Consider the following 24,716-nt stretch of genomic DNA (forward strand, 5'->3'; position numbering starts at 1 on the left):
TTTTATTTCATTTTATTTTTTTTAAAGACTTTTCATTCCTTATTAAGGAGTCTTGTCACTCTTTTTTTTTTTTTTAATGTTTATTTATTTATTTTGAGAGAATGTGTGCAGGCAGCGGAGGGAGGAGAGAGATTCCTAAGCAGGCTCCACTCTGAGCACAGAGCCTGCTCAGGGCTCCATCTCAGGAACTGTGAAATCGTGACCTGAGCGGAAATCCGCAGTCAGACGCTCAAGTGACTGAGCCACCCTTAGGTTTTTGATTTTTTTTTTCCGTAATGTAATAATTTTTGTTTTTATCTTGTAAAGGTTTCCAACTTAACACATTTTTGGAGAGGAGTATGAAAGTAAAAGAGCGTGTAAATACAGATTGCTGGGAATGAAACCATATGGCACGTGCTTGTGTTAGCCCAGTGGGTCATCCTCAGGGTTTTGTTAGATGGCCAGACGCCCTCCTCCCGCGCAGTTGACATTTCAGAGTCACACATGCCACCTGTTTGGAAAGCTTTGTTTCATATAATGGTTTGTCACAAATATGGGAATGTGTTTGGAGAAAAGATTACTCCTACCCCATTTCTTTATAAATGGTTGAGTAAAAATGTCCAATAATAGCTATGAATGTTTCTCTTGAGGACAGGAAAGTAGAGATTGGGCTTCATATTCTTGACTGCTGTGTCAAAGCCAGTTTGTAGTTTGGCCACAGAACCCTGAGGCTGCACTAGCCCCTGCTGCGTGCAGCTCTTAGAGCTGCTGCACAGTCTTCGTGCTTTCTGTCCGCCTCTCCCTGGTGCCCTGTCTTGATCTGGTCTGCGTGAAACCTCTTCTACGTTTACTGAATATTAATCATCCTGTTTAACTGATAGGTTCACTGCCCTAAGAATCGCATTAGGGAATGTCCTAGAAGCACAACATCCATGTTAACTGAAGCTAGAATTTAGAAATACAAAACGTGTCTAGCAACACGTTGTAAGCATAACCCATTAGAAATCAGTGGTAGCAATCGCTTCTCAGCCTTTTGGTTAAGATCAAGTGTAGAATTTAGTGCTAACCCAGAGAAATAACCTTGCTGTGATTCTGTTTGCAGATACGTGTTGATCAATCAGTACTCATATATTTATCATTTGTGAATCCCAGCTATATGTAATTATGAAGACATTTTTCTTGTTATTTCTGTGGATATTTTTCTTCATCAGCGATCTGAAGATAAAGGTTGGGGGCAAGCACATCAGCGCTCACAAGTTTGTCCTGGCGGCCCGCAGCGACAGCTGGAGTCTGGCCACTTTGTCTTCCGCTGACGAGCTGGACCTCTCAGGTGAGCCTCTGACCGGATGAGCTTTACAACCACCAGCACCAGAGCTCTAGGCAGAAGCTGACGTGTGTTGTTCTGAGGTATTAGTGGTTCAATGAAAGTGGAAAACTTTTTTTTTTAACTACAGCGTTTCATAATTTAAAAAAAATTTTTTTTTCATGTTTCTTTTTTTATTTTGAGAGAGAAAAGCAGAGGGAGAATCTTAAGCAGGCTCTGCACTGTCAGCATAGATCCTGATGTGGGGCTCGATCTCCTGAACCGTGAGATCATGATCTGAGCTGAGATCAAGAGTTGAATACTCAACTGACTGAGCCACCCAGGCACCCTGAAAGTGGAAAACTTTCCTTATCAATCGATGGTGACCATGAACTAGTTAAATAGTGAATCAGTGGGTTGAACTTAAACACTTTTGTTTAACACCTGACTAATAAATTGTAACTATTTGAGTATCTACAATATTCTTATAATATCTATCCAGAAATTCTTTTCATACAATATAAATATGGGAGCATGTGTAGAAAAAAATTTTTCCTTCTAGAAAAAGTCCTGGTGTTCACTTGCATAAAATTTAATCGTAGTTGCCAAGTGCTTTTCCTGGTGTACAGGAGCTACACTCAGAATTAAGAGTTACTCCAGAAAACAGGGGTTATCCTTCTCTAACATTGAAGGGTGACCATCAGGCTTCAGAATTTGAATAGGTGCACTGACCTTTTTAACGCTTGACTTCATTGCTTTATTCCACATTGTGTTGTGAACATTAGGTAGAACTTCGGTATGTGTGGTGGCAGGTAGACTTTAAAATAATCATTTTCAAAAGTTTATTTCGGAATTGCATTTTCATTTAGTACTTACCTAAATGCTTTTTAAAACAAAACAAAACAAATTTTGCATTTAAGTCTCTTATTAATAATCATGAGAATTATAACGCATGTTAAGGAGATACCCAGGCAGGAAGATGATGAGTTACTTGTAATAGTGATAGGCCATGTGGAAATTCTGCTGAATTCTGTCTTTGTTTGCCAGTTCAGAAGGCACTGTTTTCCCAGCACTTCCAGAAAAACAGATCGTTGTAACAGAGTCCTGGCCCCGCGGATATGGACCGTTTCAGGCCAGGGCAGTGCGCACAGTGCTGCGGTTGCTTTATGTCTGAGGTTTAGAAGACAGCGTGGGCTGACAAGGAAGGTGTCCGAGGTGGCTGGCACGTGAGTCACCACTTCTGGAGCATAGTTATACCAGATACTTTCATGTCTTTGATAAATTCAGTGTCTGGGTCATCTTGGGGTTAGACCTTGAGACGTGGTCGTAGTTTCTTGAGTTTTTTTTTTCTTTATCAATTGATTTTGGATTGTATCCTGGACATTGTGATTGTGTTTTATAGGCTCTGGGTCCTATATCATCCTCTGGAAAGTACTGGCTCTCCTTAGCTTCACAGTGAAAGTTGCTCCACCTTTTGTGGGCAGTGGCTTGGACCTCACTTCAGTTCTTGCAGCTGGGCCGGGCCGGGCCGTTCACGCACGAGCAGCTGAGGGGAGCCCGAGGCCCGGGTGCGTTCGTCCACGCAACCAGGAGACCTCCCTATTCTTCCGCCCCCCCGGCCCCCCTTTCCGGGTGCATCTGGCCAGAGGGAGGGAGTTTGTATCAGAGGGTTAGGCGTCCACGCGCTCCAGTGTTGACCCCTGGCTGGGGTCGTCCCCAGGGCAAAGCCATAGGAAAACCAATGGGACCCTTGTCCAGTGCTGGGGCCTCTTCACGTTTGGCCTCCCTCTACAGCTGCCCAGTTTTCTGTCCTTTTCGGAGCCCTCGGGTAGCACAGGGTTCTGGTGCTCCGTCTGCAGCGTTTAGCCTCGTCAGTTAGCATGGGACGGTGCCCACCCTGCCGTGACGGGACCGGGACGCCCGCCCTTTTACTCCTTTTTGAGATGGGGATTTCTTACAAGTATGGTTTGGAGTTTATTTCCAAGAATTACAGTTAAGGGTGTATTGTTAAAATGACTAAAGAAGATGCTGTTACTGATACAAGATGTACTCTCTCAGTTTTCTAATTTTATGAATCCAAAACTTGGGTAAAGTAAATGAAGAAAAAATAGTTGGAAACATGAAGACAGTTCAGTTAGTGTCATAGAAGATATCCAGAACCCTTTCACATGTTTTTTAAAGTCTGTTTTGAGAGGTGGAGAGAACACGTGTGGGAGCGGGGGAGGAGCAGAGAGGGAGAGAGAGATGGAGAGAGCTTGGGTGTCAGTGTGTTGGGGGGAGGGAGGGAGGGAGGGAGCATGGGTGTCTGCGGGGGAGGGGGAAAGGTGCAGAGGGAGGGAGAGAGAGAATCCTGAGGGTCTCCATGCTGTCAGCACAGAGTCTGCTGCGGGGGTCAAACTCACCATCTGTGAGCTCATGACCTGAGCCGAAATCAGGAGTCTGCCCTGTAATGGACTGAGCCACCCTGGAGCCCCAGTTTTTTACAAATACAAGATCTAAGTAATGAAATTTATTCCCTCAATATGCTTCATTTAATGACTAATTGCCTACTGATAAGTTTATTCCCATTCTTTGCAAATATCTTATAAAACATTTATTTAAAACCAAATAAAAAAAAAACTGGGCCACATAGAAAATCTCAGGTTCTCTCCAGAGTGCGGCCCTGCGCCTGGACTGCCGTGAAGTCAGAAGTTTGGGTGTTATTTTTCTTTTCGCGCGCGCGGTCACAGTTTTAGCAGCTGTGCGCTGGGCCTGCCTCGAGCAGCAGGGTGTCTGTGCGGACGCGGAGGCCACTGCTGTCCCTTCGCGGAACGGGCTCCTCTGCGTCTCCTGCAGTGGGGCTCGCCTCACTCGCCCGGCCGCCTGCGGACAGACTGGAGGCCGCAGGCCGCACGATGCTCTGAAAGTGCGCAGCAGCTCCACCCGGCCCCTGCCGCAGTGCGCTCTGCCCCCTTGTGCCCTGGCGGCTCGGTCCGAGTCTCCGCCTGGATCGACTCTCGGTATATTTTGGAGGGAAGGGTCAGGGCAGGGTGGGAACGCTTGGAGGCCACCTGACCGTGACTTCCTGTGAGATTTTGAGCGCTCCCAGGAAATCCCTGCTGATCGTGGGTCTTAAGGAAATTATTTAGGTTTTGGTTCATCAACTGTCAAGTTTATTGGTTTGGACAGTTGAGGGAGGGTTATTAAACGCAACCAGCTAAATTTTAAAGCAGAATCGGATTACCACATGGAAGATGTTTGAGGCTGCGGCTGGGCTCTGGTCAGTGGGCTGAGCTGTGGTGTGCAGTCAGGCCGTGTGAGGACAGTGGGTGTGCGGGCCCAGCTGGCTGGCCGTCTCTGCAGATCTGGTGGCTGCGTATCTTTCCATGAAGAGACCGCTCACCTGCTAGGCCCCGTTTACAAAGCCAGCCTATGATGCTACTTCGAGATCTACTTTGAATACCTTAAGACGCAGTTGAAGGATTTTTTTCAAGTAGAATAAGTAAATCCAATTAGATTTTCATGTGATTTAAAAATGTTTTCTTTCTCTCAAAACATTTTAAAAGTGCTGTTATTCCTTTACCAGGTAGGAGAGAAAAGAAGAAATAAACTAACATAATCACAATTAGGATTTTGGCATTTTTAAAAAAATATTTCTTTTTGAGAGAGAGAACGCACATGTGAGTTGGGGAAGGCTGGGGGTGGGGGTGGGGGTAGGGGTGGGGGGAGAGGGCAGAACACAGAATCTGAAGCAGGCTCCAGGCTTTGAGGTGTCAACTCAGAGCCCGACGTGGGGCTCAAACTCACAAACCACGAGATCATGACCCGAGCCAAAGTCGGACACTTTAACAGACTGAACTACCCAGGTGCACAGAGCTTGATCCTACAGCCCTGTGATCATGAGTCATGCATTCCACAGACTGAACCAGCCAGGTGCCCAGCATGTATTTTCTTTCAATTGTTTTTCTTTTTAAATTCTTTTAAAAAAATTTTTTAAAAATATTTTATTTATTTCTGAGAGAGAGGGAGAGAGACAGCGTGAGCAGGAGAGGGTCAGAGAGAGAGGGAGACACAGAATCTGAAACAGGCTCTGAGCTGTCAGCACAGAGTCTGACGTGGGGCTTGAACCCACGAACCATGAGATCATGACCTGAGCCGAAGTCGGACGCTTAACCAACTGAGCCACCCAGGTGCCCCAATTCTTTTTTTTTTTTTAATGTTTGTTTATTTTTGAGGGAGAAAGAGAGAATGTGAGCAGAGGGGGAACGGAGGGAGAGGGAGAGAATCCCAAGCAGGTTCCATGCTGTCAGTGCAGAGCCTGATGTGGGGCTTGATCCCATGAACTGCGAGATCATGACATGAGCTGAGATCAAGAGTTGGCTGCTTAACCAGCTGAGCCACCCAGATGCCCCACAATTTTCATTATGCCTTTTTTTCCCCTTTTAATATCTGGCTGTTTTACGGAATGATGGGTAAATTAATGTGGAGCAAATAAATCAGGAGCCTCCAGTTCCGTTCAGCATTACTCCCTTCAGCCCACTTCTCCTATATTTGGAAAAGGAGGGGTTAATAAGTGCTAATCAGCTGTTGCCTAATCACTAAGTTAATAAGAGGTTCCTGGCTCTTGTTATGACTGTCCTAGGCAATCAGGAATGGAGTCTGATTCCTTAAACCTTAGCAAGCGTCAGAATCACAAGGAGAACGTGTTAAAACACAGATGCTGGCCCCACCCGAGGGTGTCCGGTTCCGTCGGTCCAGGGTGGGCCCAGGAGCTTCCAGCGAGTTCACAGGTGACGCTGATTCTGCTAGCTGAGGACCACACTTTGAGAACCCCTGGTTTAGACCATGAATTGATCCTCTGTTCACCACTACCCTTAATCTGACTAATCAAGACTTGCCTCTAGTTGAAATTATAATTTTAGATACTTTATACTACAGTTTTCACGCCAAGAATTTCCCCAAGTTTCTTGTAGAGTCTTTTATTTTAACTTAAAAAATTATACAAGTAATACACATTCATTGAAGATCAGGGAAATAGGGGCACCTGGGTGGCCCAGTAGGTTGGGCGTCCGACTTTGGCTCAGGTCTAATGGTTCGTGGGTTCCAGCCCCGTGTCGAGCTCTGTGCTGACAGCTCAGAGCCTGGAGCCTGTCTTTGGAGTCTGTGTCTCCCTCTCTCTCTGACCCTCTCCTGCTCACGCTTTTTTTCTCACTCTCTCTCTCGGAAATAAAGAAAACATTTTTTTAAAAAATCAGGGAAATAAAAAATTGTCTCAAAGAAAAATTAGTTACAGGTTCTCCTAAGGTTATTTTAGTGCCCTTCCAGTGTCTCAGTAGATAGACAGACAGGGGCACCTGGCTGCCTCAGTCAGTGGAGCGTGTGAGTCTTCATCTTGGACTTGTGAGTTCAAGCCCCACTTTGGGGGTAGAGATTACTCTAAAAAAATAGGTTGGGAGACAGTCTGTCTGTGGCCTTACTACCCTGTACATCCTCAGTCTTGATCTTACAGGCTGAGCAGGGTCGGACCTGGCTAGTACTTGAATGGGAGAGACACAAAGCTGCGTGTGTATGTGTGGGGGTACATACATACTCCCACACAGACACACAAATATATCGCAAAAAATGAGATTTTATTTAATACATGTATTTTTAGCTTTTTTTAAACCAGTATAGTGAATACCTTTTTAGGTTGAATATAGAGGTAAGTAATTTTAATTGATGAAAAATCTTCCAGTGTGAGTATTAATACTACAATTATTAACTTTCCAGGGTAGGACTCTTAAGATTTTTTTTTTCCAGTTCTTTGCTATTAAAAATAATACTGTGTTGACTGTCTTTTTGCATATACTTCTCTGTATTTGCTCAGTTTTTAAGATTATCCTAATCTAACTGTATAATTTCTGTGTAACCGTTTACACATTTTTAAGAATCATTGCTTGCTGAGAGACAAAAAAATGTATTCTAGTTTAAATCTGGGTTTGTAGTTACTGGTAAGGTTTAGTGAACATTTTTATATCACTTTGTGAAGTACCACTTCTAGCCATTGCCCACTTTACCATTGATTGTCCATCCTTTCATGTTTTCTTTTTTTAAGTTTATGTATTTATTTTAAGAGAGGAGTGGGTGACAGAGACAGAGAGAGAGGTAGAAAGATAATCAATCCCCAAGCAGGCTCTGCACTGGGGCTCGATCCCACGAAACATGAGATCATGAGATCATGACCTGAGCCGAAATCAAGAGTCGGACACTCAGCCGACTGAGCCACCCGGGCGCCCCCGTCTTTTCATGTTCATTTGTAAGATCTTTATTAGAATGTAAACTCTTTGTGATATGTTTAAAATATTTTCCCCCAATTTATTTGACTTATTACATCTTTAGTGGTTCACGTCTCCTTCTCTTTGCCAAACAGCGTTTTCCTGCAGTCAGATGCTGCCCAGGATGCTTCGTTGCCATTTTCAATGGCAGCATGATGTTCGCTTGCAGGGAGGGCACCAGAATTTGCTTCATCAGCCTGAAGTTTTAGGGACCTTCCAGTAGGCCTAAGTGTTTTCAGTCTCTCTCTCTCTGCTTCACCAGATGCTGACCCCGAGGTGACCAGGACCATGCTCCGCTGGGTCTACACGGATGAGCTGGAGTTCCAAGAAGATGATGTGTTCCTCACGGAGCTGATGAAGCTGGCCAATCGCTTTCAGCTACATCTCCTCAGGGAGAGGCAAGTCACAGCAGAGCTAGTCACACGCCTCCGATGGTGGTGGCTGAGCTTTAATTATGCCAAGCTCTGGGAAAACAGCATCTTCTGCTGATGTAAATAACTTTTGCAGGGTGTTCTTTTGAAAGCAGTAGTGGGGAGAGGATTTTATCTCCCTTGTTTTGTGTTTCTTGTAAACTAAATTGTGCCAAAGCTTTTAGGTATTCTCTTTTCTTTCACTGTTTTGTATGTGTGTGTGTGTGTGTGTGTGTGTGTGTTGTGTGTGTGTGTGTGTGTGTGTGTTTACCTGAGATTACATAATTGTGTGTATGTTACATAAAGAGTATCATAGAGGTTATAGTGTCCAAATCCTCAGCTTTCCCTCCTGTACCACTTCCTGTGACAGTTATTCTGCTTGGTAATATGGGACTTTGGGTGAAGTTCTTGGTCATATTCTTTTTGTTAGAAACACAGTAACTCCTAAGTTAGGGCACCTGGGTGGCTCAGGCGGTTGAGCATCCAACCTCGGCTCGAGTCACGGTCTCAGGATTGGTGAGTTTGCGCCGCCGATCATGCTCTCTGTATTGTCAGTGCAGAGCCCGCTTCAGACCCTATGACACCCTCTCTTTTTGCCCCTCCCCTACTCACTTGTGTGTGTACTTTCTCTCTCTCTCTCTCAAAAACAAATAAAAACGTTTAGAAAAAAGAGAGAGACGCACCAGCGCCTGAGTTAGTACACGAGTTTCAGTTCACGTTCTCGGTTCTTCGTTTGTCCCTGCCTCTCCGGTCCCCAGGGAGACGCTCTGCTGTTGTTTACGCTGCTCTCCCAAGTTGGCCTGGTAGCCACGGGACACACAATGTGACCCCAAAGGATGTCAGGCAAAATGCCCTTCAGTTTCAGCTTCTGTCGGGGACGAGGCCCTTGGTGGTCAGCCTGGCTGGCGGAGGGCCTCCCCTCACCCAGTGATCCTTTGGGCTCTCCTGGTGCTTCAGCAGTGGCTTTTCTCCCGGGCGAGTGAGGCCGTGGCTCCGGCCACCAGCAGGTCCGCCGCCCGGCGGGGCTGGTGCCCCGGGCCCGCCCCGCACACATGGTGCCCAGAGGGTTAGTCCTCCTAACCCTCCGTGCCTGCAGTCCGCTTGAGGGCGTTTTAATGTCTAACTGCAGTACCTGAAATGCCCCCAAACAGAGCTGAGATTTGTAGGCACACAGGGCATTAGGTCCGCGAAGCAGCTCGCCTGTGGAGGCCTTGGGAGGGGCGCTTCCGTTTGTTCTGTGTTGGAGCCCTTCGAGGGGGCCTGGGGATGGTTCTAATTAGATTGAATGTGATTCCTATCCTCTTTTTTTCTAGATCTCCTGAGCTTTTTTCCATTGATCTTGTCAAACTTGCTTGTAACTTAAATTGCTTTGATAGAAATGCCCTGGGGTTGGAGTAGTTTAGATGATTGTAATCTGTGTAATGGATTCTTTAATTAAAATATTTGTTGTTTATTGATTGGTTAGGCTTCTTAACCGTCAGTATTACTAGATGCTCAATTTTGTATTGTTGGATGTAGGCATTAAGTTGTTGTCTGTAGTGGCTTTGCTGAGAGCTGGGCTGCCAGATTCCCTGGCGTGGGGTCCTGTGTGGGCTCTGACAAGGCTGCAGAGCGCCCTCTGCTGTGTGCAGGGGAGAGTACACATCCCAGCTAGTGCAGCCAAGGGGGTGTCGCAAGCCAGCGGTTCGGTGTCAGGCGGGGACTGCTCATTTTTGTGATGGGGACTTGGGGGTTTGGGAATGCAGTCACCCATTTGATGGAAAGGAAGCTTTCTGGTAACTTATATGAAAGACCCTTTTTTTTAAGAGAGAGAATTAATAGTATATGCCAAAAATTGAGATTTAGTGTAATAATTGTTTTCCTGATTATAACGTACAAGCTCAGTGTGTGACATTTGGAAAATATAGAATGATACAAAAGAAAAAACCTAAGTCATCTGTAGTTCAGCCGCCATTTCTGTTTCATCTCCACGTCTCCTATTCGTGCACAGGCAGTGGTTCTAAAACTAGACCGGAGTGCTGTGAGCTAAAATATATGCTTCATTTTGTACTTTAAAAATTGTTTTTCTGTATCTGTATCCTTCTCTGCGCTCTAAAATGAAAAACACTATTAACAACAAAATTCCTTCAGAGGAAAGTTCGTCTTGGTACTTTTGAAAGAGGAAATGTGAATTGAGAATATGAATTTTTATTTTTATTACGATTTTTTTAAATGTTTATTTTTGAGAGAGAGACACAGTGCAAGCAGGGGAGGGGCAGATCGAGAAGGAGACACAGAATGTGAAGCAAGTCTAGGCTCTGAGCTCTGCAGGGCTCGAACTCACAAACCGTGAGATCATGACCTGAACCAAAGTCGGATGCTTAACTGACTGAGCCACCCAGGCACCCCAAGAGAATATGAATTTTTAAATAAGATAACATGGTCTTGAGTGGTGTGAATCATGTCGGTCACTAGTTCTAGGCCATCCGAATAGCGGCTGGCCTTCTGCAGACCCAGAGGTAGGTGACGGTGAGGTGTCTGCCAGTTGTAAGGGAACGTCAGTGTTGATGAAACACATTTGAGTCTCTTGCGACAAATGTCATTGGCAATAGAAAGGAGAGAGTAGGATTTTCAGACTCAGCATTTGTCTGTAAAGCTGCTTTGCAAAGGGCTCTGCGAAAGCGCATGCTCCCGAGTTAGGGCGTTAGAACAGCCGTGCGGGGTGTTTGCCGCTGTAAAATTGACGAGTCCCGCACGAGCGACACGGAGGGCTTTCCCCTGGAGCACTCTGACTTCGCAGCCAGGCCACGGTTACGTGGTTAGACCTTGCTGAGGTGTGACAGGCACGGGCAGACACAGCACAGACGGTGGCTGGCGGCTCGGAAAGGAGCCTGCTTACTCACCGCGGTAACTTGTTTAGATACCATAATGGTTTGGTTTACAAGTGCCCGTTGGGAGAAGCTTCTTTATACCAAGTCATCTGTGTCACTTAAAAACCTTTGTTTTTAAACTTCAGCCTTGGTCTTGGAATGAAACAGGCGCCTGCGCTGACTGCTGGACGGAGAAGGACTGAGAGATTGTTCCTCAGTCTTCCCTCCTTCCTCCGGTCCCCCTCCTGTGCCCGCAGGCTTTCCCTCCCTCTCTGAACCCCACCTCCCCTGTCACATCTGAGCCTCTCTGCCAGCCAGCTGGTCACTGTAGTACTGAGTCCGGTCCGTATCAGTGATTACGCTGCTGCCTTGACAAGGGGCTCCAGCCCGTTCTGTACGGTGTACTGTGCAGAGTTCACATAGCTTTCCTTTATCTCGAAAAACACACAGAGATGCTCTGAACCTCTGAACTAGAGCACTATCCCTGTTATATGGAGCGGGAGAAAAGGGCACAGAGTTCATGTCATTCAGCCCCCAGAGGTCAGTGGGTCTCTATTTAGGTCTTTCTCACCTCACAGTTCAGTGCTCTCAGTGCCGCCCTTGCGGTCAGAAAAGGGTGTCTGTGGGGGCAGCAGGACACATGAAGAAACAGTGGGGTGTCAGAGCTCTGTGATGCCCTTGGGGGTCGCCCTGATTTGTAGGGAGATGTGCAGGCAAGAGGGTGAAGGGCTCCTGGCACTGGCCTCCGTACCCGCTAGTTCTGTGGAGGCTCGCTGTGGTTTCCAGGAGTTGTGGGATAGTCCTGCGTGTACCGTGTGTACTGCATGTGTGCTGTGGGTGTGTTGTGTGTGTACTGTGGGTGTACTGCGTGTACCGTGAGTGTACTGTGTGTGTGCTGGGTGTACTGTGGGTGTACTGCGTGTGTGCATTGTGTGTGTACTGCGTGTACCGTGTGTACCGAGAGTGTACTGCAACTGTACTATGTGTGTACTATCACCAGTGTTACCGGCCACAGGTGGTAGCTTTGGTTCATTAGCTTATGAATCTTTTTGTCCCAACACCACTGTTCGTCACTCATACTCTCTCGTAGATGTGAGAAGGGCGTCATGTCTCTGGTGAACGTCAGGAACTGTATTCGCTTCTATCAGACCGCGGAGGAACTGAGTGCCGGCACGTTGATGAACTACTGTGCGGAAATTATCGCCAGTCACTGGGTGGGTGAGAGACTGAGGGCAGTGAGCAAAGCACCCTCGCGGGAAGTTAGAGCGTTTGTTGCTGTTGCTCTTGGTCTGTTGGGTCCCTTCCAGCTGTCACTGCCCTTCTGTTCTCAGGACGACCTGCGGAAGGAGGACTTCAGCAGCATGAGCGCCCAGTTGTTGTACAAAATGATCAAATCCAAGACTGAGTACCCGCTACATAAGGCTATCAAAGTAGAGAGAGAGGATGTGGTCTTCCTCTATCTAATTGAAATGGACTCACAGGTACAGTAGCTGCTTTTTCTGTTTTTCCTACCTTTTCTGAAAACCATACGTCGCTTGTTTTTCCCTCAATGCCCCTCACTCCCCCTGAGCCGCAGCGGCGCAGTCTCTGATGTACACGTGTCTCCCAGGAGTCGCTTCTGGGCGGCCTCAGCTTTGTCTGCTACGCCGCTCAGAGTTCTTGCAGCCTCTGCCCGTCACCCCCTTCCAAAGCCACCTCCACGTTTCCGGGTAGTTGCTGCAGCAGTACCTGACTTCCAGGTACCGAAATCCGCTTTTATTTTTCTTTTGCTGCGCTAGGGAATGGCCACGAGCCTAGTGGCTAAGAGCAGCGCAGACGTGTTACCCTGCAGCGTTGCAGGCGGGCGGTCCCGTCCAGGCATCACCTGTCTCAAATCCGGGTATCGGCAGGAGGCTCTAGGGGAGAATCTATTTCCTGATCGTTTGGGGCGTCGGCAGAATTCCCTTCCTTGTGGTTGTAGGACCAGGTGGCTCTAACCTGGGGACTCTCGTGGCTTCTGGAGGCCACCAGGTCCCTCCCGTCTTCAGAGCCAGGGGCGGTGCACCCGGTCCCCCGTCACATCTCTCTCACCTGCCCTTTGCTTCCCTCTCCACTTTTTGTTTAAAAAATTTTAATGTTTTATTTATTTCTGAGTGAGAGAGACAGTGTGAGCAGGGGAGGGTCAGAGAACGAGGGAGACACAGAATCTGAAGCAGCTCCAGGCTCCGAGCTGTCAGCACAGAGCCCGACATGGGGCTTGAACCCACGAACCGGGAGATCATGACCTGAGCCGAAGTCAGACGCTTAACCAACTGAATCCCTCAGGCGCCCCCCTCTCCACTTTTAAGATCCATGTGATTAGACAGATAACCCAGGATGTGATCCCCACCTCAGGGTCCTTAATCTTAGTGACATCTGCAAAGTCCCCTTTTGTGCTTCCAGGGATTGGGACGTGGGCATCTCGGGGCTGTTACTCTGCGGACGGCGCCGCCCAGTGGGGAGGCACAGTTGGGCCGCGGTGTGCTTTCTCCTGGGCGCCCGTGTCTGCGAGGGGGCTTCCGAGTGAAGCCCTAGTCTGATGCACACGTTAGCTGTTCCGCATCGTCTCTGCCCCTCCGCCCGGCCTGTCCCTCTTGGCCCTGCGTTGTCTTCCGTGGTGTTTGTGTCTGCTGTGTGACCCGCTAACTCTGTGCTCCTTGAAAGGGCTGTGCCCTGCAGGGGCCTGAGAGAAGGTTGTCAGTTCAGTGGAGTTTGAAGAGTAAACAGTTAACAGCATGAAAATCTGGCGCGTGCATAAAGGACAGTGTGTAAGAGCCCAGCAGGCGGACCTGAAAATCAGTTGTGTTCTCTGCCAGCGGGGCTGATTTACACACTTCCCCGTGCAGCTCCCGGGGAAGCTGAATGAAGTGGATCATCACGGAGACCTCCCCTTAGACCTGGCCCTGTCTCGGCGCCTGGAGAGCATTGCTGCCACGCTGGTTAGTCACAGAGCCGACGTGGACATGGTGGACAAGAGCGGCTGGAGCCTGTTGCACAAAGCGATCCAACGAGGTAGGAGCGGCAGTATGTCCGCATCTCTCTCTGCAAGCGGCCTTACTCTAGGCCACGTAAGTCTTGAAGCCTCTGCCCCTGTTCAGCCTTCTGAAATGCCGCTTCATCTGCATGTGACATAGGGTCTGTGGTCGGTGGGGATGCGAAGCCGTCGCTGTGCCTTGTTTCTTAGGCTGTCGTGGTGTCAGCCGTGCCGCAGAGGACAGACCAGAGAGGGCGCACCTCTGGGAGGACCCTTCCCTGCAGGCACTTGACGTGTTTGCTTATTCAGTGTGTCCTTTCTCCAGGACGGCGTTAGGGGGCCTGTGTTTGCAGCTGGAAGAGAGGGAGCGTCAGAACCACACATTTCAACATAGTCTTGGATTCAGTTTTCACTTGTCCAGCTTAGACTTCTCTCATGGCAAAGTGATAGTGTCATTGCGTCGTAGGCAGGTTAGTTGAAATCGTAGCTATATTTTGAGCATATTGTGAGTATGGGGGAATATGGAAGCGATAGACTGAAGATCAAAACATTTTACTCTTAGTTAACTCTACAAGGGAAAAAAGAATACTGGTCTTTTTTGTTTTATTTTTCCCATGGCCTTACTAATTCTTAAGTCCCAGATGGATCCTGCCTGACTGCCCTTTGTGGTCATCATTTCTGACAACATGAGAAGCTGTGTAGAGGCAGAGTTCCCGTGTGGAATGAGAACTTTCAGCATTGCCAAGTCTTAGTCTTGTAGAGCGATAGCTGACTCGGCCTTGGCTGTCTGTGTGTTTACATCACACAGACATCAAAGACGGAGTGTACTCATTTCCCCACATCTTAATCCCGTATATTCACCCTTCCGATGACGCGACCATTATCATCACTATGCTTTGTTACTGTACTGTTACTGTGCTAGTGCACTGCCGTCCCTGAGCGTACTGTCCTTGCCGTTCCGTCAGTGCACACGTGCGCACATGTCGCTCTTCTGAATCAACTTTCGCTGTCCTGCCCTCATCGTATATACGCTCACTGTCGCCCACACATTGATCCTACTTGGTGGAATGTAGTTTCTTCAAATACGGTCCTGTGCAGCCGTGGCTTCGTTCTTTTCGGGCAAAAGTTTTAATATAAATATACCTCAAAGCCCTATGTTAGAGCATCAAGCTTGCTGGCTGACGGAGGGGAAAATATGGCTCATCGTTGGGGAGGGACTCCTGGGAATATGTCCGTGTAGAGAGCAGATGCGTTTCCCAGGCACCACCCGGCACTGTGCAGAGCCGTTGGGGACTCCGCGCACTGGGGTGTGGACAGTGGGAAGGATTCCCACCGCAGGGGGAATTAGTGTTTCCTACTGTGTAGCGTCTGAGATGTTTATTTTGGAAACAAATATACTTGTTACTAAAAAAAAAATACAAAACAGTCTTAAGAATTATGTTTCTTTCCTTTTAGGGAGTTAAATTCTTATGTGCAATGAAAAAGCATCTTTGACAAATTATTAAATATTTTGGCGATTGCTTAGTTACAGGAGTTACCAAGAACTGGCAGTGCATTTTTGATGCTTATTTTCAGGCGATGAAGCTTCCGTCCTGAGTCAGTCAGCTGCCCGCACGCCTGCGCAGGACGGCATGGGCGTGACGGCCTGACTGCTGCCACCTCTGAACACCAGGGCACCGCGTGGTCAGCGGGGCACTCGTGGTGGGGCTTGGGTGGGCCAGGGTCCCAGTCCTGGCTCGTGCACTTACTCGACGGCCTTGGACAGGTCACTTGGTCCCCTCCGGATGTCCCTTTGCTTGCGTGCAGGGTTCCAGTGTTGCCAGCACGCGCAGCACCATCCTGCGAGGGGGTAGGTCGGCCCCGCACTGGCGCGCCGGCTCCAGCCCAGCTCCCGAGGGAGGGCTTTCCCTGTCCCTCCTCAGCTGCACCTCTCAGTCCGTGGGCCTTCCCGAGTGATGGAACTGAGTCACATAGTTAAGTTTAACTGTCAACCTTACTTTAACTTCATTATCATTTGACTGAAGAGCTTTGCTGTGTGAGATGTGGGTCTGGTTCCGGACACCCGCTGGGATGTGTGCCGGTTAGTTCTGTGGAGATTGAAATGGGCAGCCAGTGTCTGCGGATGAGGCCGTGGAGGACCCGTGTGGCCGGATGGTGGCCACCGCCTCCGAAGAGCCGGGTCTGGGCCCAGAGGTGAATCTTTGCTGTTTAACATCAGCAGTGACCTTCTAAAAATCAGCTCCCATCAGCGCTGGTCAGCGGGTAGTCTGTGCACAGTGGGGCCTCCCCTGGGAGCAGCACCAGGCCGTCCGTGTGAACCCGCAGGTGCCTGGGCCCCCTCCCTGCACACGGCTCCGGCCCGGAGGCCGCGCTGAAGGAGACACTGATGTGGATTTTGGTTTGGTGTTGGTGTTTGTTGGGAGTACCTTCATGTGGAGGTCAGCACAGTGACCCCTCGTGCCCCGGGCTGTGCGACTGAACCAGTTTGATGGAGTAGCTAGCTTGTGAGCACCAAACGGTTTTTATTTTAAGTGTTTCTGCTGGAACACTTTCTCAGATGTTTTAGAAATTTCCTTATTGACAAGTGGTGCTGTTGGGGTTGCCTACCCGTCCTCTGTTCTGCTCGCTGTTCCCTGTTCTTTGCCCTCTGGGCTGAGTGCCCAGTGGCTGACTTTCTTTTCATGTAAAACGTCACCAATTTTCTATTTCCACTAATTCCTAAATAACTTTGGGGGGTGGCAGGGGTGTATGTAATTAACTGCATATATTTGTATAAATTAAAAAAAAATCTTTGTCTCTTATTAATAAATAAGTATAATCTAAAAGTTTTAATTCTTTTAAGAGGGCTTCAAATATAAAGTGGGTTTTTTGTTGTTGTGTTTTGTAATTATCCATGGTAGTCCAGCTGTTGGCTGGCTGTCCTGAACCTGTGTTTCGGGGGGCATGCCTGCCCGGCTTGTTTTCCACGATGTACTGTAAGCTTTTCATCAGCCTGTCTGGTTTCAGCTTTATAGTGTTTCTCTCTTAGTTTGGAATCTGTGCCGATCTCAGAGGTGTGAAAACACCACCCTTCTTCCCCAGCGTCATGTACATTGGTCTTTTCATTTCAAGTCCCTCTGTCCCAACAGTCCTGAATTTTCTTAACACTTCCAGAATATAAGTGATTTTCTCTAGGGTGTTGTATTCTGTTGTTAATCTTTGTATACATTCCGTCTTCGACTGAATCCCTGTGGGGCTCTTCCACATGTCAGGGCCTCCTGGAAGCCCACTGTGTATGTGCGTCTGTGAGCAGCAAGGGCCCGGCCCAGTCCTGTCCCCGATGTGTAGATTACCTGTTACTTTCAAACCTCTACCAGTATCCTGTTGTGAAGAAATCTGTGGTCCTTTGTGTGTGATGTTGGTAAAGATCGCACTTTCCTCCAGACCCCAGAAAAAAATTGGGGGCAGAAGAAGGGGCTGGTTAGAGAAACCCTAAGTTACCTAAAGTCATAGTTCATCGGAATCAGAGCCAGTCAGTTGGTTTTCCTCCCAAATCTTTCCCTGGTGCCTGTTTTGCATGAGACAGAGGCGGTTGCAAGGATGAATCAGACATGGACTGGTCAGCATCTGAGGGCCCTGTGGCGGCCGAACCACCTCCATGCCAGCGCTCAGCTTCTCTGGCAAATTGGGCCCTTGGAAGAAGGCATAGAGCAGATGAGAGGTGCTGAAAACTAGATGATTTTGACACTTCCTGTCCCCTGAAGACAGAGGAAACCCTTACGTGCAGATGAAAATGAGCTTAGAAGCGCAGATAACAGACTTGAGAGCTTTGCCCCTCCAGAAATGCTGGATGTTGAGATGCAGAAGTATAGTTGAAGAAGATGAGTGATGTTGCCAGAGTCAAAAGAAAGCTTCTCATGAGTGACTGGGTAAGAGAAAATTGTCGTGTGGAAGCTGGGATTCAGAGGAGCACACATCTGCAGCACTAACAGATTCGGGAACAAGTGAATGTGTCTGGCTGCAGAGATAAAAACAGATAAACTATGGAAGGAGCACCACTACCCACCATCCGTGACCTTTGACAACCTGGTGTCCAGCCCAAGACTCCAGCAGACTTCAGCCTGCGGCTGGCACGGTGCCAGAGGAACCCGGGGGTGGTTCTGCGCTTTGCGGATCTTCCAGCTGAAGAAGGATGTGATTGTCACGAAATGCATCCTGTAGACCTTGGTAAAGTGGAGATAGAACCTACAGAAGGTGCCTCTGAGTCCCAGGTGGTCCCTCGGCATGGCTTAGTTACGTGCTGCGGCACACGTAACACACAGGAAGTTAGGTCTGGCCTGTCCAGGGCGGCGGGGGTTGGCTTAGAAGGCTTCCCTGCGGGGAGCTCGTCGGGGGTGCTGCCTGGAGGCCCCAGAAGCCGTTCCCCCGCCCCCCGCCCCGCAGCTAGACGGAAGCCAGTGCACGCAGGCTGCAGCGTGCCTGGGTGACTTCTCTGTTCATGGTTCATTGTCTGAGGACGCGTTGTTCTTATTTTCTTAAGAAACGTTAATTTTATGTGTAGTGATTGTGTTTAAAATGTAAATGGGACTAGACCCAAGGAAGATTGAACTGTAAGTAACCTTATATAACAAATCTAATGAATCCTTATCCCCCCAAGTTCACCTGACAAGTCTGCTTCAACTGGTTCTCCACAAGTATTTTTAACATTAAATTGCTGCCTGTCAGATTGCCTGGTTCTGAAGTTCACCGTGTGTTTTCAGACTTGTATACTTTTAATATTTTATGTAAACTTAACTCTTGGCCTTTTGTCAGGATGTCACAGTAGCTTCTGTTTCTCCTCACACCGAGCACTGCATCGTCAAAGTCGGTAGTTGGAGCTCTAGAACTTACTGGATTCTGTGGAAGTTGTTCAGACTTCATTTGGCATTTGTACATCGCCCTACGCAGATTCTTCCGCCTGTAAATGCTCCAAGAGTTAAGGCGATGGAAGGGACTTAGGAAGAAGTTGTGTTTTTACAGCCACTTAATTTACCATGTGAATTTTTTATAAATAGTAATCTGTACAGATTCTTTGTTCACATATTCAGTTGAAAACTTCTTGTTGAGATTGCTCTGTTTGTATGTGACAGATTGAGAAAATTTTAAAACCCTGTGTGATAACCCTCGGGGGGCCGCACTCCGGGCGGGAACCTGTGTGCCAGCGCGTTGGCAGGAAGACTTGCTTACGCGCAGGCCGCCCAGGAGATGAGGGAGGGACGCGGACTGTGTTGAGGGCATCGTGCAGCCCGTCTGAGAGCTGGCGATCAGGAGTGGCCTCTGTGCCCACGGGCCTGGTGTCCTGGGCAGCGGTGTGAGGCGGGGGCAGCGGGCAGCAGGTCGTTAGAGGCTGAAGCGCGTGACTCCGTGATCTTGACGACGAGTTTCCACTTGCAGGCGTCCCAAGGTTCTGCTGACAAGCCCCTTCCGGTCTGCGTTCCTGACTTCCCGCGGAAGCACTGGCAGGAGTAGCCCGCCCTGCCCTTGTCCTGTGTGACCGTTTTCCTGTTGTCTCTTTTCAAGGAGATCTCTTTGCTGCCACGTTCCTCGTTAAGAACGGGGCCCTTGTCAATGCCGCCACGTTGGGTGCCCAGGAGACCCCGTTGCACCTTGTGGCGTTGTACAGTTCAAAGAAACACTCCGCGGACGTGATGTCTGAGATGGCCCAGATCGCAGAGGCCGTTCTGCAGGCTGGCGCCAACCCCAACATGCAAGATAGCAAGGGCAGGTGAGTGGGGTCGACGGCCGCTCTTAGTGCTGTTTCCAGAACGGTGTTGTGTGGCTCTGCGTGACTGGCTGATGGGCTTGTTATTCAATCTGGTTTTCATTGAAGTCACAGACATTGGCACGTTAGGCAAATGAGGGCCTTGACGAAGCCCTGAGGTGTCTGGGGACATCGTTTCTGGGCTAGGAACTGAGGTCCGTGGATTTGTAGGCAGTTCTGTCCCTTTGCAGGGGCCACTGGTCCAGCTTCTCCGTGGGCACGCTGCGCCAGCACCTGCGTCAGAGCCGGCAGGGGCTCGGAGGGGCTGCGCACCGTCTCACGGCTTCCCCGGTGTTTCCGTGAGGTCCGACTGTGGGGTTCTCGCTTCTGGTACATGTGTCCGCCTCGTGCAGCGGCACCCAGCGAGCGTCCTGTCCCCTGCCAGTCGAGGATGCCTGTGCTTTAGAGTCCACGGAAGGGGCCGCGTGTCTTTGGGGCAGCGGGGTGGGAGGCACAGAAGGGGACCGCCAGCAAGCGGGAGCCACTTTTCATAGTCGTGGCTCAGTATTTTTGTATCTTTGAAAAACTTCTCACAAGAGAACACAGCCCCCCACAGTTGTCCGAAGAGAAGAACGCGTGTGACGGATCTCGAACTCCAGTAACGTGGGTCTCCGTGAACTCTTAGCATCGTTTGATAATTACTCTGTCTCCCCAAATAACTGTATCCTTTTCTTCTGCTGATTCTTTAAGTTGACTTCCCCAGCCAAAGTGACTCTGGGTGGCCGGGCCTCTGGGACGGCTGCCGGCAGGGGGTCCCCTTCAGGGCTAAATAGAAGCCACTTTAATCCAACCCTGCCTGGGATGCCGGCCTGTTGCTGCTCTGACCGTGCTTGAGTAGAACAGAGTCATAGGAAGGGAGGCGTTTCCTTTCAGGATTGTGGCGGGGAGGTGGGGAAACGCGTACGTGTGCTAGACGCTGCTGTGGGAGAGCACGGGTAGCGAGCGAGCCGCAGCGTGTAATGGAAAGTGTTTTCTATCTCTTCCTTCTGTTGATTCTTGTTCTTTTGGCCGCTGACTAAATGGTAACATAGAAGCAAAACCATAAAACCATTTTCATTCTCTCATACTTAGTCGTGATTTTGGAAGGCCGTTTGCCAGGCGCCAGGAGACGCCGTTGCAGGAATGCGGGGTTCTTGCTGGTGGCGATCGGCCCGGGGGCTGCACGGAGCCCGTTTGGCATTGACCCGTCTTCTTCTTCGCCCGTAGGACCCCCTTACACTTGTGCATCATGGCCAGGAACGAACTCGTGTTCAGTCAGCTGCTGCAGTGCAAACGGTACGCACCCTCACCCTCGGCTTGAGAAAACAGCGGGGAGTCGGGTGACAAACAGTTCTCTTAAAGGGTCTTTGTCGTTTAATGTTGTGAGTTTTAGTTAAGTAAAAGTAAAAGAAAAATTGTCATTCAAAGTGCGTCTGAAGAGAGAATGAGGCCGTGGGCAGTACGGTTTCGAGAAGGTGACGTTCGCTGCCGCGTCGCTTCCTTCTTTCAGGCTCGACCTGGAGCTGAAGGACCACGAAGGCAGCACCGCCCTGTGGCTCGCGGTGCAGTACGTCACGGTGTCCCCCGACCACTCTGTGAACCCCTTCGAGGACGTGCCGGTGCTGAACGGGACGTCGTTTGATGAAAACAGCTTTGCAGCGAGACTCATCCAGCGTGGCAGCGACACCAACGCGCCCGACGCAGTGACAGGTAGAGCGCGGCCCCGAGGGCTGGGCGCGGTCGGGGGCCACGAGGCGTCACACCGGCGCTTCTGCCGCAAGCCGGGGGCGTGCTGTTGTGACGATCAGGCTGTGCGCACCCACGGGAAGTGCCCGGGTTATCTTTGTTAAATCTTGCGCTTTAGGAAGTTTAGCCAGGGTGCCTCCGGCTCAGGTCATGAGCTCACAGTACGTGAGCCCCGCAGTGGGTTCTGTGCTGACAGCTCAGTACCTGGAGCTGCTTCGGATTCTGTCTCCCTCTCTGCCCCTCCCCTGCTCACACTCTCTGTCTCTTTCTCAAAAAAAAAAAAAAAAAAAAAAAAAAAAAAAAAAAAAATTAAATAAGTAAAATTAAAAATAAAATAAATTTAGCCAGACTCCAGGCCTGTTAAGCAGAAACACTTCCATTTATTTGCTGCGGTGAGTCTCACAACTCCTTTTACACTTTTAAAAAAGAGCTTTGGTTTCGGTGGGTTGTAGCTTTGGTATTTAACATGTTAGAAATTAAAACTGAGAAATTGTTAAAAGATGTTTTAATTAAAAAAATAATCAACTATTACATGTAATTTTTATGAAGTATTTTTTATGAAGAACAATGTTCAAAACACAACAGTTATTGGCTTCTTATATCTGCATCTATTCAGCCTTTTGATGTGTATTGTTTTGGTTAAAGTATGTGAAGAAAAAATACTTTCCCACAGTTAATGTAGTTGGAAAAGGGTGGCATGTTTTAGCGTCTTCTCAGGTAATCGTGGATAGATTTCTTTGATTCTGAAGCAAGCAGAGGTCCCCACGTGAGTGTGAAGTTAGCTGCAGTGTGGAATCCGGAACCATATCACTGATGCTAACATCTAGTCCATCTGTGCTTTGTATGGACCTTTTCTCTGTATGTAATTTTATAACGTCATGATTAATTATTTGAAAAATACCAGTTTGCTGACTTACGCAAATCTTCCAAATGTTTATTTTTGAATCACATTTCCTAATTTCACCACCAATCTCACTGGAAAGTATTCCTTTTGAGAAGCTGTCAAACTAGCAGTCCTGGATAAAAGTTTTCCAAAGTTCTAATATTCACTTGCAAGATAAAATTTTGTCATTTGGTACAAATATTGCCAGTTGTTTCCTTGGAGAGAAAAGCGCACTTTTTTCATTTTCAGGAAAGTGGCCGATACTCCTGTTTGGATAAGCACAGTTCGCTAGTCAGTCGTTCTTTCACGAAGCTGGTGTAGCCTGAGGAAAACTGCTAGTGGCACAGCCTGGGCAGGGTTTCCGGGCTTTTCCTCAAGGCTCCTGTACTTCCTCACACGGGGCTGGATGCAGCCCCGTGCACCCTTGTGATTTTGTCACATGGGATTATAAAGACAGGTACTCGTTGTTGAAACTGAAGAAATTTAGTAATTTTTACTGCTTTATCAGGGACCACCCTGAGTGAAACAGCTATCTTCTTGACAGGGTGCGTGGCGGTGAAGTCACCCAGGGGCCGCTGCTACATTTGAGGCCCCGCCTTTATTTGTGTTCAGGCCCTAGTTTGAACATCGTCGTGCACACGTCAGTGCAGGGGACAAGCAAACGTCAAGGGCTGTCATCGTGGAAATAGTTTTGACCCCATGGGTCCCCTGAAAGACCTGCATGAACCCTAGGAACCCTGAGACCACAATTGGAGAACCACTGCTTTAACATGATCGTTTCCTTGATCTGTCTAAATAAAATATGGGGACGTTTTCAGGAGAAGGGTCCCGCTGCAATTAGTATTGCGATGTATAAAGCACGGGTAGATGCCACTGATGAGGGAAACTGGCCAAGAAAAGATGGATATTAAACAGCCCTTTTCCTGAAAGAAGTTAAAAATTTAAATACATGTCAAATTAAAGATTTTTTTTTTAAGTTTATTTTTCAGAGAGACAGAGCGTGTGTGTGTGCACACGCATGAGCAGGGGAAGGGCAGAGAGAGAGGGAGACACAGAATCCGAAGCACGATCCAGGCTCCGAGCTGTCAGCACAGAGCCAGACATGGGGCTCGACCTCACAAACTGTGAGATCATGACCTGAGCCGAAGTCAGGCACTTAACCGACTGAGCCACCCAGGCGTCCTACTGATTTCTGATTTAATCGGAGTGTCGCATTATATAAGAAACTGGTTCTTTGATATTTAGGACTTGAAGGTTAAGGTTCCTACAGATCTGGTTTTTGTAGAAGCTTGACAGGTACTTGAAAAGAAAGTGCATCTTTTCCTCATGGGGTGACCCATTCTCCTATGTTTATGTGCAGGTGTCAAGCTGTGTAAATTATACACAGTAACTTACTAAGTGTTGGACTGCTTGACCCGTCAGTGTTTGGAATATATTAAAATTCTTCCTTGTGATTATGGATTTATCCATTGTCTTGTTCTGTCAATACTTTATATTCTTTGAGTTTTAGTACAAGTTCAGGATCACCATTTTTCCTGTGTTCCATCTTTCAGTATACAGAGAATGGCCTTAGTCCACTGTTCCTCAGCATTTCTGTGATGTTTTAGTAGTGGAAGGTCATCTTTGTTCGATAGGGAGACCCGTGCTTACGTCCTGTGTGCGCCAGAGTGACTGTAGGGCGCTTGTTAGGGTCTCTCCGTCAGAGTGGCTCATGGCTGGGGCCGAGTTGCTGTCTCCGGGGAGAAGGGGAACCAGTATGAAAACCGTGTTTGTCCCATTTCTTTACCTAGTTTTAGTTACGGTATTTAATTTGAGTTTTCAAATAGCATAGCTGGGACGCCTGGGTGGCTCAGTCCGTTAAGCTGAAGTCTGACTTCAGCTTGGGTCATTGTCTTGCAGTTTGTGGGTTCGAGCCCCGCATCAGGCTCACTGCTGTAAGTACAGAGCCTGGAGCTGCTTCAGATCCTCTGTCTCCCTCTCTCTCTCTGACCCTCCCCCACTCGCTGTCTCCCTCCCCCCTCTCAAACATAAATAAATAAACATTAAAAAAAAAATTTCAAATAGCATAGCTGTAGAACATGATATTTTGTGTTTATCCAAAAAGGAAGTGGATTTTAATAGAGAAACACTGCTTTAGTGCTAAAACCATTTCATGAGGGAAAGAAAAGAATTTTGCTTTGTTCTAAGATTTTTGTTTAGAAGACAGCGCTAAACAAACATTTCTAAGACAAGAACAAATACATTTAACGCCTTAGGAATAAAAGGACGTTTTCTGGTAGAACTTCAACTTACAACGTCTTCAAAATGGTCGTTCTAAGCCCAGAGGTTCTCAGATAGACAGCCGCCCCCGCCCCGGGCACGTGGCGACCTCCGTAGACATACTTTCTCGTTACGGCAAGGTTGGGGATGCTGTGGGCATCCAGTTGTCCTGCGGCGGCAGGGCCGTCCCTTCACCGCAGAGGTTCTACCTGCGGGAGACGTAACCCCCTCCGGTCTTGGTGGC

The 24,716-nt window shown here is 48.3% G+C and overlaps 1 protein-coding gene across 1 annotated transcript in view; it reads left to right on the top strand.

Moving 5' to 3' along the window:
* Nucleotides 1-24,716, top strand: part of ANKFY1 (ankyrin repeat and FYVE domain containing 1) — a 67,386-nt gene that overhangs the window by 23,541 nt on the left and 19,129 nt on the right. The window contains exons 3-10 of the mRNA XM_039254504.1: nucleotides 1,191-1,309; nucleotides 7,838-7,973; nucleotides 11,925-12,048; nucleotides 12,166-12,315; nucleotides 13,699-13,864; nucleotides 19,365-19,569; nucleotides 20,812-20,880; nucleotides 21,095-21,294. Coding sequence (XP_039110435.1) covers nucleotides 1,191-1,309; nucleotides 7,838-7,973; nucleotides 11,925-12,048; nucleotides 12,166-12,315; nucleotides 13,699-13,864; nucleotides 19,365-19,569; nucleotides 20,812-20,880; nucleotides 21,095-21,294 — 1,169 coding nt within the window. The remainder of the gene's footprint in view (nucleotides 1-1,190; nucleotides 1,310-7,837; nucleotides 7,974-11,924; nucleotides 12,049-12,165; nucleotides 12,316-13,698; nucleotides 13,865-19,364; nucleotides 19,570-20,811; nucleotides 20,881-21,094; nucleotides 21,295-24,716) is intronic.

The sequence above is a fragment of the Hyaena hyaena genome, unplaced genomic scaffold (genome assembly GCF_003009895.1).
Source record: "Hyaena hyaena isolate Hyena2069 unplaced genomic scaffold, ASM300989v1 scaffold_492, whole genome shotgun sequence".
NCBI lineage: Eukaryota > Metazoa > Chordata > Mammalia > Carnivora > Hyaenidae > Hyaena > Hyaena hyaena.